The 17,455-nt window shown below is 54.9% G+C and overlaps 1 protein-coding gene across 3 annotated transcripts in view; it reads right to left on the reverse strand.

The window, feature by feature from the left end:
- Positions 1-17,318, reverse strand: part of xkr6b (XK, Kell blood group complex subunit-related family, member 6b) — a 39,089-nt gene extending 21,771 nt beyond the window's left edge. The window contains exons 1-4 of one of the 3 annotated variants that reach the window (XM_049757967.2): positions 15,766-17,318; positions 3,856-4,052; positions 3,157-3,574; positions 2,753-3,076 (exon numbers count right to left, since the gene is read on the reverse strand). In XM_049757967.2, the coding sequence (XP_049613924.1) occupies positions 2,758-3,076; positions 3,157-3,574; positions 3,856-4,052; positions 15,766-16,325 (1,494 nt within the window). In that variant the 5' untranslated portion in view covers positions 16,326-17,318 and the 3' untranslated portion in view covers positions 2,753-2,757. Of the gene's footprint in view, positions 1-148; positions 3,575-3,855; positions 4,053-15,765 lie in introns of those variants that run through there. The other 2 variants (XR_011085971.1, XM_049757966.2) reach the window with 2 other exon arrangements.
- Between the last annotated feature and the right edge of the window lie 137 nt (positions 17,319-17,455).

Below are 17,455 nucleotides of genomic sequence, written 5' to 3' on the forward strand. Positions count from 1 at the left end.
CTTTGGTCCAGGAATATTACGTTCAGGAGTATGACGTCATTTATCTTTCAAATAAATGTACGTGTTATCTACATTTAGAATTGAAGATTGAAGATTTTTATTTCACTTACAATGGGACATAAAATTATGAATACACACTGTGGCCGTATTGCACTTTCAAATACCATATTTATTTTTTCTCTTCTGGGATGAACAGTCTCATGAATCTACAGTAAGGCTTGACATTATATTTTTAGCATAATAGTTGTCATTTCTTCTATAACAAAAAAAAACCATACAAAATGAACGTTAGCACCATATGTTATTAATTATATTCATATTATTCCCTACAACAGGGCAAAAAGGTACAATACTGGACATCAGCCTTGCTTTTTTTTTTTCCTCTCCCCATCCCCATTAATTATTTAATCATACTTATATTTAACCAGCACAAAATATCCTCACACGGTGTCATATATATATGTACATATATATGGCATCCATGGAAATCATATAACCCAGAGATTATTTAAAAACACACCCACAAGCTAACACAACCTGGAAATTGAGGGAATATCAAGAAAAGCAACATTGTTTTTTCATAACCATTTGTAAATTAGCAGCAATTGACATGACACCCATAGTTGCTCGGTTGCAATATCAAATCCATGTTCCAATAAAATGTCACAGCCAAGTCTACGATTATTAAAAAATAAAAATAAGATACACACAGATAAAAGGACATATAGATGACAGGAAGTTACAACACAGCAATCACGTTCTAGGTATATAGACTTTTTTTTTTTTTTTTTAAATTTCCATCTGTAGTTTGTGCTCCAAAATCTATCTTCTCATTGTCCCAGATAAAAAGAAACACAAAACAACTGTATGCCGCGAACATCATAAGACCACGTGAAGACGAGCTGTGGCAAAGAAAAATGGCACCATAGAGAGTTTTGCGGTAGATTCAGTGTGTAGATTGAGGTGCTGGCGCTTGAGAGCATCACGGCTAGTTGTTTCTGGGCTGTCTCACTTTTTTTTATGCTCTTGAGAAAGCCCCAAAAGCGAACTTGGCATTAGCACCACTGGATGAGTTGGTTCAGCACCAGCTTGTAAATGCATTCGTTCTTTTTCCTGTGCTGTGACGGAGACATCAGAGCACACCCTGCTGCTGCTGCACAGCACTTTCTTGTTTTATGCTGACAGCCAGATTGTTTTTTTGTTGTAAGCGGAAGAAAACTGGCAAATGCATAAAAAATGGTCAACAATCATTGACCGGAGCGTTGAGCAATTTTTAACCCATCAGGTTTCCAATTTATCCTCACAGGGACGGCCTTCCGTGACCTCACCGTTTGCCCGTCACCATAAAAAGTTTTTTTTTCAAACAATAAAGTTCATAAACAGTTTGGCTGTGGATTGGTAATTATTTGCATTGAACATGTTTTTTTTTTTTCTTCATCTGCAAACGAACCTCCAACGAAACCGAGGAATGACGACAAGTTGTCGGGGGTCTCAAGAAAGTCGTCATCTGGTCCAAAGCAAACGCAGCGAGAAAAGCAGCTGGGATTTGGCGAGGATCGAGGAACACGGGTTATGTAAAGGAGGAGGCCTCGCAATTTGCGGACCGGACCGGACCGAAGCACCCCGAACGTTAGAAGGCACAACAAGGACTGAGGAGAAGGAGCTTCTTGCAGAAGCGCTCTTGCTGTGCGTTGTCCACAGGTATGGAAAATGGTTTGCCAACAATGCAAACAGCATTTGTCAAGAATGAAAGAAACATCTGAAGGGAATGGTGGAGGGTTCGCGGACGGCCGTCTTTGCCCGATGACACAACCTGCAATGTGTTTCAAATGTGGAAAATGCCCTCTTTCCGTTCAGCTACATTGATGGCCCTTTTCAATTGTGCCTTTCCTCCACCAGAGGGCGATGTGCAATGAAAAGATTTCATGAAAGGGTGGAACTGATTGAAGGTCAGTGTGCTTCTCTTTGCCTCTCTCACCATACATGATGTGATTACGATTGAGGATTTTGGAGCAGAAATAGCAACAGCCGGGATAGCGGCGCTCCCCCACACCCGCGCCCCTCCCGAGGGTCTCGGTAAACACGATCAATGTTGGCCTTATTTACATAAAGAATGGCAGTGAAAGTCGGATGTGCAAAAGGCCGTCACCCTCTGACGCGCTCCTCCAACATTCCCTGTGTCGGACGGCGAAGCGTCCGGCTTGCCCGCCTTGTCCGGCTTGCCCGCCTAGTCCGGCTTGCCCGCCTTGTCCGGCTTGCCCGCCTAGTCCGGCTTGCCCGCCTTGTCCGGCTTGCCCGCCTTGTCCGGCTTGCCCGCCTTGTCCGGCTCGCCCGCCTTGTCCGGCTCGCCCGCCTTGTCCGGCTCGCCCGCCTTGCCCTTCACGCAAGTCGCTCTACGGAATAATGCATGAGAGCAATTTCATAATGAAACATTCATGTGTTATCTATACCCTCATCCGCAGGCCCAACGGGATCGGGCCTGTGATATCCTCTCTGCCATGTGTTGGCGTTTGCTCATTTCTCCAAAACTAAAAGACTGAAAGGTCTCACAAAGGTGGACCGAGAGCGCTGAGGCTCCAAGGAGCGGGGTGAGAGCGCGGCCTTCAGAACGACGATTCGTACTGCAGGAGTTCGTAGAGGAGGGGGCCGTCCCTGTACCTGATGCCCACCGCGTTGGGACTCACGTACTGCAGCACGTTGATGGTCCTGCGCAGGCGCCGATCCACAAAGTGCGCATCCCAGGCCGGGTAGCGTTTCCTAGGCATGTCTATTTTGATGAGGGGGCCTTCGGGGCGGACGGGCCGGCCGGAAGAGTCCACCGGCTCGGCGGAGCGCACCTGGAAAACGGGAAGGCAGGAGTCGGCGATGCTTTCGTCCGACTCCGCTTGCTCGCCCGCCGGGCCCCGCGTGGGCGTGGCCTGAGAGCCGCGCGGGCCCGGCGTGGGCGCCATAGGCTCGGCCTCGGGGGGCAACGGCAGCCCCCAGAGCAGTTCTGCGCAACAGGAGCTTGCCAGGACCCTCAGCCGGGGGCCCATGGGGTGCAGGACCCCGTAGTAGAGCACCATGCAGGCCACACCTGAGGCAAAGCACAGGAAGACGCTGCAGAGGGCATAAGAGGCAAAGGCGTCGGTGGTGGCCGGGTCGCGGTATGCGTACCAGAGCCCGCTCAGAACGGCGTTCTCTAACAGTACCACGGTGTAATAGACCACCATCCGGAAACGCGTCCGCCCTTCCTGCACATTGAACCAGCAGAACACGTAGACCACCCCCACCACCATGTTGAACAGCACCTCCTCCCACTTGGACATGCAGAAGTCGGTGCCGCCGTGGATGACCCAGAAGGCCATGGCGCACCAGTGGAGCACCACGAAAATGCCAAAGTAGATGTGGAAAACCGAGGCAAACAGGGCAAAGGACAGCACCCGGGAGGAAATGGTGAAGAGGCGCCAGAAGAGGTGCACCACAGCGCCGCGGTAGCTCATGCTCTTCTTGTCGTCGCGCGAGTCGCGCAGGAGTTTGTGGTAGGACGCCAGCACCCAGGCCAGGGACAGGAGGGACGACAACACCGAAGAACCTGACAAACAGAGAAAAAGCCCAGACGCTAGCTCGCTGCCGTTTGCATCAAAGGGGGCCGGCCGGGGCCCGGGAGCCTCGTGTCGGACACCCGGCCGGGGCCGGCCGGGGCCCGGGAGCCTCGTGTCGGACACCCGGCCGGGGCCCGGGAGCCTCGTGTCGGACACCCGGCCGGGGCCGGCCGGGGCCCGGGAGCCTCGTGTCGGACACCCGGCCGGGGCCGGCTGGAGCCCGGGAGCCTCGTGTCGGACACCCGCCCGCCCCGCCTCGCCCCGCTCTTACACTGCTGCCACTCGGCCTTGTTGCTTTGGATCATGATGCAAAGCTGCAGCACCAGCTGGGGGGCGCTTTCCAGGAAGGTCTCCAGCAGTCGCAGCATGTTGACGTCGGCGTACTCGTACATCATGGCCCAGTAGAAGCGCCGCTGGTTCTCCTTCTGCCGGTAGCTTTGGACCCCCAGGTACATGGTGCGGATGTACCTGCAGAGACGGACGCAACCCAGTTTTGCTCCTGTTTGTCTGCTTTGGTTCTCGGCCATCTTCGTGTTATTCCCGCGGCTGCGAAAGCCGAGGTCAAGGCTGCGATTGTGTGACATTTTCATCGGGACCGGTAAATGTCAGATGGAATCAGTGGACGGACGGGCCACCGTCTACCCAATCTTTGTCTGAAACGACACGCCATATGTCGGCCCGTCGTCTCCGCCCGCTAAGCTCCATTAGCCTCCGCTTGGCCCTGAAGCCTCGACATGTCGTAGGCGACGCCAGCGCCGACGCCAGCGTTGACAATAGAGTCGTCACTCTCACGCTGGCGCAAACACGCACGGCATCACGTTGGCGCTCCCTCCCTCCCTCCCTCCCTCCCTCCCGCTGTGCCTTTTTGCAAAACAAATATTTTGACGCTCTCTTGTCAGCTTTTGGCAAAAAGGGGATTTCCGCAGATGCGTTGGCCCCCTCCCGTTGGCTCGCAGTCTCGCCCGCTCTGGCGCCTCGTGAATTATTTGTGGCGCGATCGTAGCACTTTGCTCACGGCTCGTTAAATCGCCGTGTGCGGTAACAGCTCGGCGCTCCGGCTCAGCCGTGGCAACGCCGGCGGCCGTCATCAGCATCATGGCGGCGAGGCGACACCTCTGCAGACATCTAGTCTACTTTCCGTGAACTTGAGCGTCAGCGTCTAATGGCACGCGAGCGCTAACCCTCACGGCTACCCGGCCGCTAAATCCTAACGGAGGGGCGTTAAGACCTTCCGTGTCAATCCAGCCTTTGTGGCTCAGCGTGTGTCCGTTTTAATAGTCGCGCTGTTCCTAGATCTGATACGTCTTCATCCTCCCTATGGCAGCGATTAGAGCGGAGCCGCTACACTGGCTCAGCCCGGCTCCAAATCCAACACGACCGGCGCCTCGGGCCCATCGCTGGGATGCGGGATGGAGCGATAACAGGGAGGAAGGACACGTCAGGGCGAGGGAGAAGTTAGCTGGGAGCGCGTCCACGGCAAAATGTTAGCTTGATAGCGACTCTGCAGCAAAGTTGTCAAGAAATGAGAGAACAAAAAAGAGATATTGATCATCCCCTCCGCGAGTCGTCACCTTATCGTGGTGGAGGGGTTTGCGTGCCCCTATGATCCTAGGAGCCATGTTGTCGGGGGCTTCATGCCCCTGGTAGGGTCACCCATGGCAAACGGGTCCTAGGTGAGGGGCCAGACAAAGCACGGCTCACAAGCCCCTTATGATGAGTAACATAAATGGACTTAGTTTTCCCTCGCCCGGACGCGGGTCACCGGGGCCTCCCTCTGGAGCCAGGCCTGGAGGCGGGGCTCGAAGGCGAGCGTCTGGTGGCCGGGCCTTCGCCCATGGGGCCCGGCCGGGCATAGCCCGAAATGGAAACGTGGGTCCCCCTTCCCATGGGCTCACCACCTGTGGGAGGGGCCGAAGGGGTCGGGTGCACTGTGAGCTGGGCGGCAGCCAAAGGCGGGGACCTTGGCGGTCTGATCCCCGGCTGCAGAAGCTGGCTCTTGGGACATGGAATGTCACCTCTCTGGCTGGAAAGGAGCCCGAGCTGGTGTGCGAGGCAGAAAGATTCCGACTAGATATAGTCGGACTAGCCTCCACACACAGTTTGGGTTCCGGTACAAGCCCTCTCGAGAGGGGCTGGACTCTCTTCCACTCTGGAGTTGCCCACGGTGAGAGGCGTCGAGCAGGTGTGGGTATACTTATTGCCCCCCGGCTGGGCGCCTGCACATTGGGGTTCACCCCGGTGAACGAGAGGGTAGCCTCCCTCCGCCTTCGGGTGGGGGGACGGGTCCTGACTGTTGTTTGTGTCTATGCACCAAACAGCAGCTCAGAGTACCCACCCTTCTTGGGGTCCCTGGAGGAAGTGCTGGAGAGCGCTCCTTCTGGGGACTCTATCGTTCTACTGGGTGACTTCAATGCTCACGTGGGCAATGACAGTGAGACCTGGAAGGGCGTGATTGGGAGGAACGGCCCCCCTGATCTGAACCCGAGCGGTGTTCTATTGTTGGACTTCTGTGCTCGACACGGATTTTCAATAATGAACACCATGTTCAAACATAAGGGTGTCCATGTGTGCACTTGGCACCAGGACACCCTAGGCCGCAGTTCGATGATCGACTTTGTAGTCGTGTCATCGGATTTGCGGCCGCATGTTTTGGACACTCGGGTGAAGAGAGGGGCGGAGCTGTCAACTGATCACCACCTGGTGGTGGGTTGGCTCCGATGGTGGGGGAAGATGCCGGTCCGACCTGGCAGACCCAAACGCTCTGTGAGGGTCTGCTGGGAACGTCTGGCAGAATCTCCTGTCAGGAAGAGCTTCAACTCCCACCTCCGGCAGAGCTTTTCCCACGTCCCGGGGGAGGCGGGGGACATTGAGTCTGAGTGGACCATGTTCCGCGCCTCCATTGTTGAGGCGGCCGACCGGAGCTGTGGCCGTAAGGTCGTTGGTGCCTGTCGTGGCGGCAACCCCCGAACCCGCTGGTGGACACCGGCGGTAAGGGATGCCGTCAAGCTGAAGAAGGAGTCCTATCGGGCCGTTTTGGCCTGCGGGACTCCGGAGGCAGCTGACAGGTACCGGATGGCCAAGCGGAACGCGGCTTCGGCGGTTGCTGAGGCAAAAACCCGGGCGTGGGAGGAGTTCGGTGAGGCCATGGAGAATGACTTTCGGACGGCTTCGAGGAAATTCTGGTCCACCATCCGGCGTCTCAGGAGGGGGAAGCAGTGCAACGTCAACACTGTTTACAGTGGGGATGGCGTGCTGCTGACCTCGACTCGGGACGTCGTGAGTCGGTGGGGAGAATACTTCGAAGACCTCCTCAATTCCACCTACACGCCTTCCATTGAGGAAGCAGGGCCTAGAGACTCTGAGGCGGATTCTCCAATCTCTGGGGTCGAAGTCACTGAGGTAGTTAAAAAACTCCTCGGTGGCAAGGCCCCGGGGGTGGATGAGATCCGCCCAGAGTTCTTAAAGGCTCTGGATGTTGTGGGGCTGTCATGGCTGACACGCCTCTACAACGTTGCGTGGACATCGGGGACAGTGCCTCTGGATTGGCAGACTGGGGTGGTGGTTCCCCTCTTTAAGAAGGGGGACCGGAGGGTGTGTTCCAATTACAGGGGAATCACACTCCTCAGCCTCCCTGGTAAGGTCTATTCAGGGGTGCTGGAGAGGAGGGTCCGTCGGGAGGTCGAACCTCGGATTCAGGAGGAGCAGTGTGGCTTTCGTCCAGGCCGTGGAACAGTGGACCAGCTCTACACCCTCGGCAGGATCCTCGAGGGTGCATGGGAGTTTGCCCAACCAGTCCACATGTGTTTTGTGGACTTGGAGAAGGCGTTCGACCGTGTCCCTCGGGAGGTTCTGTGGAGGGTGCTTCGGGAGTACGGGGTGCCGAGCCAACTGATAAGGGCGGTTCGGTCCCTGTATCACCGATGCCAGAGTCTGGTCCGCATTTCCGGCAGTAAGTCGGATTCGTTCCCAGTGAGGGTTGGACTCCGCCAAGGCTGCCCTTTGTCACCGATTCTGTTCATAATTTTTATGGACAGAATTTCTAGGCGCAGCCGAGGCGTTGAGGGGGTCCGGTTTGGGGACCTCAGCATCGCGTCTCTGCTTTTTGCAGATGACGTGGTGCTGTTGGCTTCTTCAGGCCGTGATCTCCAGCTCTCGCTGGAACGGTTCGCAGCCGAGTGCGAAGCGGTCGGGATGAGGGTCAGCACCTCCAAATCCGAGTCCATGGTCCTCGATCGGAAAAGGGTGGAATGCCCTCTCCGGATCGGGGATGAGATCCTGCCCCAAGTGGAGGAGTTCAAGTATCTTGGAGTCTTGTTCACGGGTGAGGGGAGGATGGAGCGTGAGATCGACAGGCGGATCGGTGCAGCGTCGGCAGTAATGCGGACCCTGTACCGGTCCGTTGTGGTGAAGAGAGAGCTGAGCCAAAAGGCAAAGCTCTCAATTTACCGGTCGATTTACGCTCCTACCCTCACCTATGGTCACGAGCTATGGGTCGTGACCGAAAGAACGAGATCTCGGATACAAGCGGCCGAAATGAGTTTTCTCCGCAGGATGTCCGGGCTCTCCCTTAGAGATAGGGTGAGAAGCTCGGTCATCCGGGAGAGACTCGGAGTAGAGTCGCTACTCCTCCACGTTGAGAGGAGCCAGATGAGGTGGCTCGGGCATCTTATCAGGATGCCTCCTGGACGCCTCCCTGGGGAGGTGTTCCGGGCATGTCCCACCGGTAGGAGACCCCGGGGACGACCCAGGACGCGCTGGAGAGACTATGTCTCTCAGCTGGCCTGGGAACGCCTTGGGATCCCCCGGGATGAGCTGGATGAAGTGGCTGGGGAGAGGGAAGTCTGGGAGTCCCTCCTGAAGCTGTTGCCCCCGCGACCCGACCCCGGATAAGCGGAAGAAGATGGATGGATGGATGGATGGATCATTTCTGCCCGCCATTACGATCAATCAGAGGCGAGGGGTCAGCGCTGTCCAATATCCACAGCGCTAATTAAATCAACAACAAAGGGGCTTAATGAAATGACGGATCCCAGATGAAAAAGCCCGGCGCGGCTCCGATCGGCACCATCGCCACGCTACAGCCAAAGTCCACTCGATTAGCCAGGCCGTTTTGTGATAGAAATTGGAGTTAGCCACAGCGCTAATTCTTGAAATTGTGCGATTGCGGCATACAAGCAAAAGCGGGCCGCTAGCAGTGAAATCGTTTCCTTCATGCTTGGCTTTGGAAGGCTGCTTTTCCGCCACACAAGGAAGGAGCAGATTAGGTGGCGGATTAGCCACAAAAGGCTTTGACCCACTTGCTTTTCAAAGACCGAAAAAAGAAAGAGAAAAGTGCACCATGGCTGCCTTTTAGTCTGCACGCAATATCAAATTTCCTCTCCTGTGTTCACATCCATGCTAACCTTTAGCATGTGAGGCTAGCGGGGCCGCTCTTGAGGCGCTGCATCGGTCGTTTGAGACACACAATGTGTAGTTATCTTCGTACTTTTGTGTGCTTGCAGTTTGGCTGCACGTCGATTTTTTTCCCGCGGCCTGGCGATAACACCAGAGTGGAGTGCCGAGAGCCAAGTCAGCACGCCGCGAGGGGAGGGGAGGGAGGGAGGGAGGGGGAGGGGGGAGGCGGCGGCGGCGGCGGCGGAGATAAGCGGCAAGGGTGCGACTCGGCACAAGTGACACTGTGATGTAGTGACAGTGCAAGCGAGGAGGAGGAGGAGGAGGAGACGATGCTCACCAAAAGAGGCCTGGGGAGGACGAGAAAGGGGGGAGGCGAGGGGGAGTAGGTAAACTAATCACTGAGCACGCAATGCAATTTTCTGGCTGTGTGCCTCGCACTCGCCTTCCTCCCACCACGCCGCCTCACGTCTTGGGGGCCTCGCCGTCGTCTTCTTGCTATTCCGCTCACAGACGCCGGCTCTCCCCGCTCCATCTATCAGGCCGTACCATTTCGCCGCTCTCTTTTTTTTTTTCCAGAACCACCCTATCCCCTTCCCCAAGTGGACGAAGCCGCCGAGGTAGCAAAAGCCAAATCCAGCGGCGTGAAGGAACGACCTGGCGCTTCACGTCGTCAACGGTTTGATTGCAGTTGCTCGACAGGTCACCAAAACAACCATCAATAACATCATTTTATTCCCTCACCCAATGACAATCCATCAAAAGAATTGATGAGGAATTGTCCGGCTAACCAAAATGGAGTGACTCGATACTTCTTCATTTGCCTTCCTGTACGTCTTCAATTATCGTATTAATGAGAACAGAGAGCACGCGGACACGGGGAAATATCGTCGAGGAGCTCAAACGTCTTTCCGTGGCGCAGCGTTTGAGAGCGAGAGCCTGTCTCACCATTTTGCAGCGCCTTGGTGATGATGATAGATGCTCGCGCCACAAATGCAAATTGAGGAGGCAGCCCTCGCTCGCTCGCACTCACTAATGCGTGCACGATACACACGCACACAAGCCTGCGGTGGGATGTAACGATAGCAGTAAATGGCCACTCGCAGCCGTTTTTCCAACAGGCATCGAATTTAGACGCCTCGAGAAAGGAAGACATTTCCACACAAAATGTGGAGACACCAGCAAAGGCAAGATGAAGCAGAAGAGACACATTGCTAATGATGCTAGCAACAAAGCCGCTGATCAAGGGTGGTGAGACCTGCGACGTCATTGTCAAACAGCATTAGGGAGACGGGACCCCCCCAGCCCCCCCCCCCCCCACCCCCTCCCATACACACACTATGTCATCCCATCCATCATCATTGACACTCGTGTCACCTCGCCATTCAACCGACTCTCACGTTTCCTCCCTCTCCGTCTCGCGATCACGTGCTCGCGCACGCATCATCACACGGCGACACCAGAGGGATCCGCTGGCACCTCCAGGCTGAAGCTCAGCAAAGTGTGTAGCGAGAAAAAGAGAGTGTCTGGAGACCAAACGGGGGTTGGCTGAGGTCACGCGCAGTTCATGCCGCAGTGGGGTACTAAAAAATGATGCAAGAGTTGCCAAGGTAACCGCGCCTTGGCCAGGGTCAAAAAGGGACAGAGCCCGACGGATCGTGGTGAAGCCGGCCAGACTGGAGGACATGCGGGCCCGAGAGCGCCGGCGCGTCTCCCCGGGCGTTGCTAAGTGGTGGTAACCAGACTCCGCTGTGTTGCAGTCTGGGAAACGTGATGAATTGGAAGCACGTAATGTCATCGGCGCCCAGCCAAGGCGGCCATTTCATTGACGAAATACGGCTACAAATAATCAAGTGCGGATTAGCGGGAAAGAAATTCACACGGGTGATCTAAGGATTATTTCCTCAAAAGTAGGACAGGGAGAGCCACCCGGCCTAGCCCGGCCCGGCCCGGCCCGGTCTCGGAAGGGAGACGCCAGCAGCTGTTTTTACTCCACAGTCCTCTTGGGAGCAGCGGTCAGGACCTCACTAATGCTCGGCTTCACCTTACCGGAAGAGAGGGGGTGGGGGGGGGGGGGTCTTGAATTGCGTGCATTTGGTACTCGGGCCTTCTAGTGCCGACTCGTGAGCAGCGGCGGCGGCTGCATTTTGATGCTGATTACGTGCGAGTCGCGAGGCTGCGGGGAAATTGACACGCTTCTCTTTTTGACAGCTGCCGTGTGCATCAGTCGGCGTGCGGATCGGCGCCGAGACACCCCATAAAACGGACGGATGGGAAGAATCTGTCGCCGCTAAATACAACACAAATCAGTCAAAAGCGCCAAGCTTTGCTTTGCTTTCGTCTGCGATGCGGCAGCCGCCGCCGGCACAATGACAACTCACGGCGAAATAATTGTCAATAAATCACAATTACAAGGAAATTCAAATGGAAAAATCCAATTCAGCGCCAGTCAACATTGGCCATCTGTTCCGATGTAGCCGCCCACGCAGCGCCAATTGGTCAAGCAAACATGTTGACAACGTTTGCACATGACTCGATAATTCAAGCTGTGAATTTCGATGCCCTCGACGGAATAGTCCAAAGGAACAACTTTTTTTCCCACCCGCATATTTGCTCACCTAAGCATGCGTGAGAGGATAATGAGGAATTTCAAGCGTCAGGGCCCCCTCCTTAATTTTTTGGGCTGCATCAAATTGCTGAGCAGCGCCTGACACACTTTGATCAAAGGCGGCGCATGAGCGAGAGCGAGCGGGAGAGAAATTGCCTCTGAAAGGTCCACTTACTTCACAAAAGTAGGCCTGCGAGCGCCGCAGAGCGCAAAGGCGGACGGAAAATGGAAGGCCGGTCAGAAAGCCAAGCAAATGGGCTTCATCAAAATAAATCAAGAAGAGGAGAAAGCCTATTTTGGGCTTCAAAAGGGATCCCGAGGCAAGAAGAAAACTTTTTTTTAACACACTGCACTAGAACCAGAACCACTTCGACTAGACCACACCGCTACCCACCGCCCACGCCAAAGCTTTTGCTCGCTAGCGGTGGCTCAATAAGTCATTAGCCCGAGGCTCGGCTTGTCCGCGCTCACCTTGGGAGGATGGAGGTCGCCGACACACTAATTTGTCAGCGTCAAAAAAAAAAAGAAAAAAGAAAAGGAAGCATACATTGTAGATCTATTGCCCAAAAACACAGCAAGACCAAGATGAACAAAAGAATCCGTCCGTCGACGTGGGCTCGGCTGTCGGGTTAGCGGCGGCGGCCTGCTGGGCGCCGTCTCGCAATGACGAGACGAGCCTCAGAAGCCTCCACGAGCCTCAGAAGCCTCCACGCTTGGACCTCGGCGGGAAGCCTTGGAGCTGAAAAAAGGTTGCTATGGCGACCACTTGAGAGTGACAAGTAACATTGGCGACAACGTGCTCGAGTACATTAGTGGTGCTTCGGGAGGAAAACTTTGCTCCTCTTGGCTATTGACTTTTTTTTAAAACCTTTATAAATGGCCGCCGTGTCTTTATCAGCCTTCCTCGGACGAGCAAAAAATGAGTTGAGTGGAGTCGAGCACCAGAGTCAATCGGCAAAATGTTTGTGTTTGCGCGAGGTCGCGGCTGCCGCGTGGCGCCGTATGCTAAAACCGTTTGACAATGCTGCTGCGGATGATCCGATTCTCAAGAGAAGGCGAGGGATAAATGAAGCTCATTTCAAAAGATGAGACATCCCCGCTAATCTGGCCGCAGCAAGACTCGCAAGGGCCCCAATCCACTTCTCGTTTTGAGCGCCAGCGCCGATGCTAGCTAAAAGTGGGTCATTTTGGCCGCAGGATGATGCGCGACCTTGAAATGAGTCTTGTTCCTGGACGGCACCGTCGTCAAGAAAGAGTGAAAGATGGATGCGGGCCACAGTGTGCGCTGGCCTACATACGTATGAAGAAAGTGGGCCGACCCACACCCAGCCTTCAATCAGAGAGCCAAAGTCAAAAGGCTCTCTCTTACATCCACCTTCTTAGTAGCATCACCGCTAACGCTAACAACATGAAAAGGGGAGACGGTTGTGAAGCACGACAACCAACGGAAACTGTTCATTTATTTATAAAATGGGCCAACTGCGGGTCGCTGTCACGATAGCCCGCGTAGCGCTGGTGCGCTAACGCTTAAGCGTGCTAATGGATGGAAAGCGAGAGACGGCGCCATGGTGGGAAAGAAAGAGCACACCTGGGAGTGTAAGCGGCACCTCATTCAATACACAAGACAGCATATTATGGGATGGATAATGGGAGTACAGTACAAGTCCCGTGAAAATAGACTTTGCGCTCAGCAGCTGTCCTCCGGGTCGCATAATCGTTTTCTCCGCTGCCGTTTGTGGGATGAAAAATGGGCCAAACGTTTAAACGCCCGGCCGCCGGTGCTCCTCGGCTACAAGACGGGAACTTGGATGTTTTTCACGATTGACCTTTTTCTGACTTTGCCCAGTCGTGATTATTTTACAGTTGAAGCTAATGTAGAAAAGAACATCAGCCTGCCAGATTTAGATTGGAGCCCAGAGAGGAAATAGAATCCCCCAAAAAGCTTCGCTGATGACGGAGGATGGAAGCGATGCAGTCGCTACAGCTGCCAACCAGGCGCGCACACACGCACAATCCAAAAGTCAATAAAGCCTCATCAAGAGCCAAGTTTCACAAAGCGTGCATGCTACAAATGCAGTCAGAGCAGAGCAGAGCAGAGCGCCGCTGTAAACACGCCGATATGCACACAAGCCCATTGATGTGTCAGCCAAAAAAAAACACTGGCACTATTTTGAGCTTATATGTTGAAACAAGCCAAATGTGTCCGACAGTCCCAGAAACAACGAGTTCTCCTTTTGCAGCGAGGCCATGTTGACTTGCTTCATTGTCCATTTTGCGCAGCACTTCCGATGTCAAACGCCTCCAGCAAGTGTGAAACGCAAGCAAAGCGCCAGTGTGTTGCCAGTGTGCAGCCATCACACGGTTACATCCCTCGGGTGTGCGAGGTGCACCGCACCCGTGTGTGACGCGCATGCTAATGCTACTAGGCCCACCTGTGCGCAACATTCCCGCTAGCTAGCTCATATGTCCGCTAACCTCGGGTTGAGAGCGTGGCGTCAAGGCAACTTCTACAATCGGCTAAACGGGCGGCAAAGCTCTGCGAGCCATCTAATTGCCGACACCATTTTGTGCGCTTGAAGTGTTTAAGCGACTTTTTAAAAGCAATCGGCCGGGCTTTCTGCGCACGCTTGTTTATTTGGTGTGAAATTACAGCCTGTTGTGTTTACAGACGAGACGTGCTCCACTCCTTCGCTGACTCAGCCTCTCGTGGCCAAATTGGTATAATTGCCAATTATTCCGCGTTTCTGGCCAATTGTGACAAATTGGGAGGGAAGAAAAGAACAAGTCCCACGGTGGGCCCGATCTGCTGGGGATTCCCCCCCCCCCCCCCCTCAACTTCTCGCCGCAGTCCCACACTCGTTTGGGTGAGATTAAGCCATCCATCGCGCCGCCGGGAGATTTGCGCGTGTCGCTGTGCAACATAGCAGGATTAAGACGCCGGCGGAATCATCAAAGAAAAAAAAAATCGCAGCGGGATGCCAGCCGCGATGCACGCCGGGAAGGCGGCTAATTGATTGTGGAGCTAAGATAAAAGTGAGTAATGAGACATGACTCCTGTCAGCTCTCGAGCGTGATGAAGTCACAACTTTCACGCTAAGTGATACCGATACCTGAGATGGAAGCGGCAAATGAAGGCTGTGAAAATGAGCCCATTAGGAAGCCTGCCGACATGTCGGAATATGAGGTACACCTATTTTGTTTGGTCTCATATTTGTTTGAGGCGTAATTCCACTGTAAACCACTAGATGGCGCCTACAGATTTATTTACAGGTTTATTTTACAATCTTCGGGCAGCATAATGGAGCTCAAGGATATGGAGTACATGTTCAATTGGCTTGGCAGTGTGTGCGAGCATGTACGTATGTGTGGGTTGCTGCCCAGGGGTCACTCGCAGCGGATGATTGCCAAGGCCGCAGTCTGCCCCTCAAGCAGACGCGATCCGCCTGGCTGCCCACTGCGGGGTCAAAAGCTGCTCGTGTCAGATTAGTTTAGCGAGAGGTCAGCAAAAGGCTAACAAGCCGATATGGAGATTATTGGCCGGCCGTGAGACCACCATGACACCAGGCGGCCAAGGATATGGTATTAGGAAGGAGGGATGGATTATACGCACACATGCGGCTCAGGTTTGTGCTTTTGCTCAGTTTTAATGACGTTGCTCATGTTCTATCTGTACTCAATTGTGTGTGGGCAAATTTCGATGTGGGAATTGGGAGGGGGGGCGTTGCACAAGACACAATGACATCATGTCTGCGTATTGGGGGGGTCAGTAGTATGTTAGACTGCGTGAGAACAGATGCTCTTGGGTTGCAATATCCAATCGGAGTCTTTAATGCAGCTTGGGGAGGAAAGGGGGCAGTGCGACTGAAGACAACACACTCACACGTATACACACGCGGGACGCGCGCACGCGCACGCTTTTACTCCCCACACAAGCGCAATGGCGCACTGTGGTGAAGTAACCATTCGTGTATGAACGCAAATGCAAGTCTATCCAGTTCCCATGTCCAGTTTCCTTGCTTCTGCACCACACAACGTGTGCACAAAGACGGCTTTCTCTTCTATTCGTTGCCACAGATTCACCCCGGACGGTGCAGGTTATTCCAGGACAAGTGACAGGCGCGCAAGCACGCAGGCAGACGCGCGCGCGCGCTGGCAGCACGCAAAAGCCGACGTGACTCTTACCTCCACACCTGTCCCAATTGAAAGACGTGCAGCGCGCTCTGCCAGAGCCACACGGACAGTCGGCAGCATCGGTCCCGCTGCAGGCTGGCGGCGGCTCGGCGGCTACTCAGCCCCTGCACCGAGCCCAGTGCGCCCTCCGTGTAATCCTGCACGAACCACCTGAAGCTGAGGATCTGCACCAGCACCGAGGGCACCAGAACGAAGAAGAGGGTCACGGCCGACCACAGGAAGTCCCGGCTGCGGTAGTAGTAGGCGGCGAGCCACACGTCGCTGCCCACGTCCCAAAAGAAGACGAGCAGGGCCAGGACGATCCACAGGCAGTCCAGCCACAGTCGCTGCTCCTCGTGCGGTGGCCGCGCCGCCTCCCTGCGCCTGGCCCGCAGGTAGTGCAGGCAGGCGCTCCGGCAGCCCCAGTAGCACGACGAGGTGTTGCAGCAGTGGCAGATGTGGAAGGAGCTGCCGTTGTCGGCCCCCTCCTCCCCGGCGCCCACCACCTCGTCCAGGTTGCGCAGCTGGGCGAAGCCGGTGACGACCCCGCGGCCGTCGGACTTCGCAGCCATCTTGCCGCCCCCGCTCGCTGCCCCCCTCTTCCTCCTCCTCCCGTCCCGACGACACTTCCCGGACACCTGTTTTGCACCCGGAGCCCCGGAGCCATCTACGAGCCGCCGCAGCTCACCCAGGCTCCGGGCTGGGAAGGCGCGCGCACGCCGCCGCCGCAAGCCCCGCGGACGCAGCGCATCCTCGCCCCCTTCCCCTCCTCGCGTCCGCCTGCCCCTCTGCGGGTTCGAGCTCTTTTAATCCGGCCGAGTGTGATCGAACAATTTTTAAATGTCCATCTCATCAACCCCCTCCTCCCCCTCCCGCTGCCGCCACCGCTGCCGCTGCTGCTGCTGCCGATGCTGCTGCTTCAGCCCTCCCCGCATCCCTCCTCCAGCTGCAAGCCTAGTACCACCGCGTCCCTCCACTGGCCCTCGCCGACGTAATTCATCCCCTACCTCTGCCCCCTCCCATCCCCTCTCGTGATTCTCCCTTTCAACGTGGTTGCCATCTAGTGTCTCGTTTCAAGTCCCCATTAGAGCACGCACGTACGCACGCACGCATGACCACTAAACCCCAAAGAGTACTGTGAGACAGAGGGTGCAATGTCTTGTCACTGCATGCATTTGAAAATGACCACCATGCATAATCCCAACCGTAACAGGAGGCAGCCAAATAGACAGACATGACTCATGCATGCACGGGAGAAGCGTTGTGCGCAAACTGGAAGCGCTGCGATGACGAATCGATTCGCATTGGTGAGCCCAGACAAGCTGCAATATGTTGCCACACATTCAACCCAATGCTGCATCTAAAGACAGACCCACAGGAGGCTTCATAATATCTGATTCAATAGTCATTTTTGCTCCATTCTGGTCATTTTCCATCCGTATAGCGCTTGTTGGATGACATGGAGTCCGCATCAGCTGATTAAGGGCAAGACGCGATGTACATGAACAGTTTAAAGTCAAACGAACCAAACCAGAAAATCTTTGGAAAGTGCAAGGAAGCAGGAGTACCGGGACGACCCAAATAACTGAGCAGAAGTGCTAGCCACTCACTAGATCGCCTTCTGGTCTTAGCCCTTTCGTCAAAACACGAACACATCTTCTTTCCACTTTGTCTAGATTTGCCTGCATGGCATTAACTTGAT

The sequence above is a fragment of the Syngnathus scovelli genome, chromosome 20 (assembly GCF_024217435.2).
Source record: "Syngnathus scovelli strain Florida chromosome 20, RoL_Ssco_1.2, whole genome shotgun sequence".
Taxonomy (NCBI): Eukaryota; Metazoa; Chordata; class Actinopteri; order Syngnathiformes; family Syngnathidae; genus Syngnathus; species Syngnathus scovelli.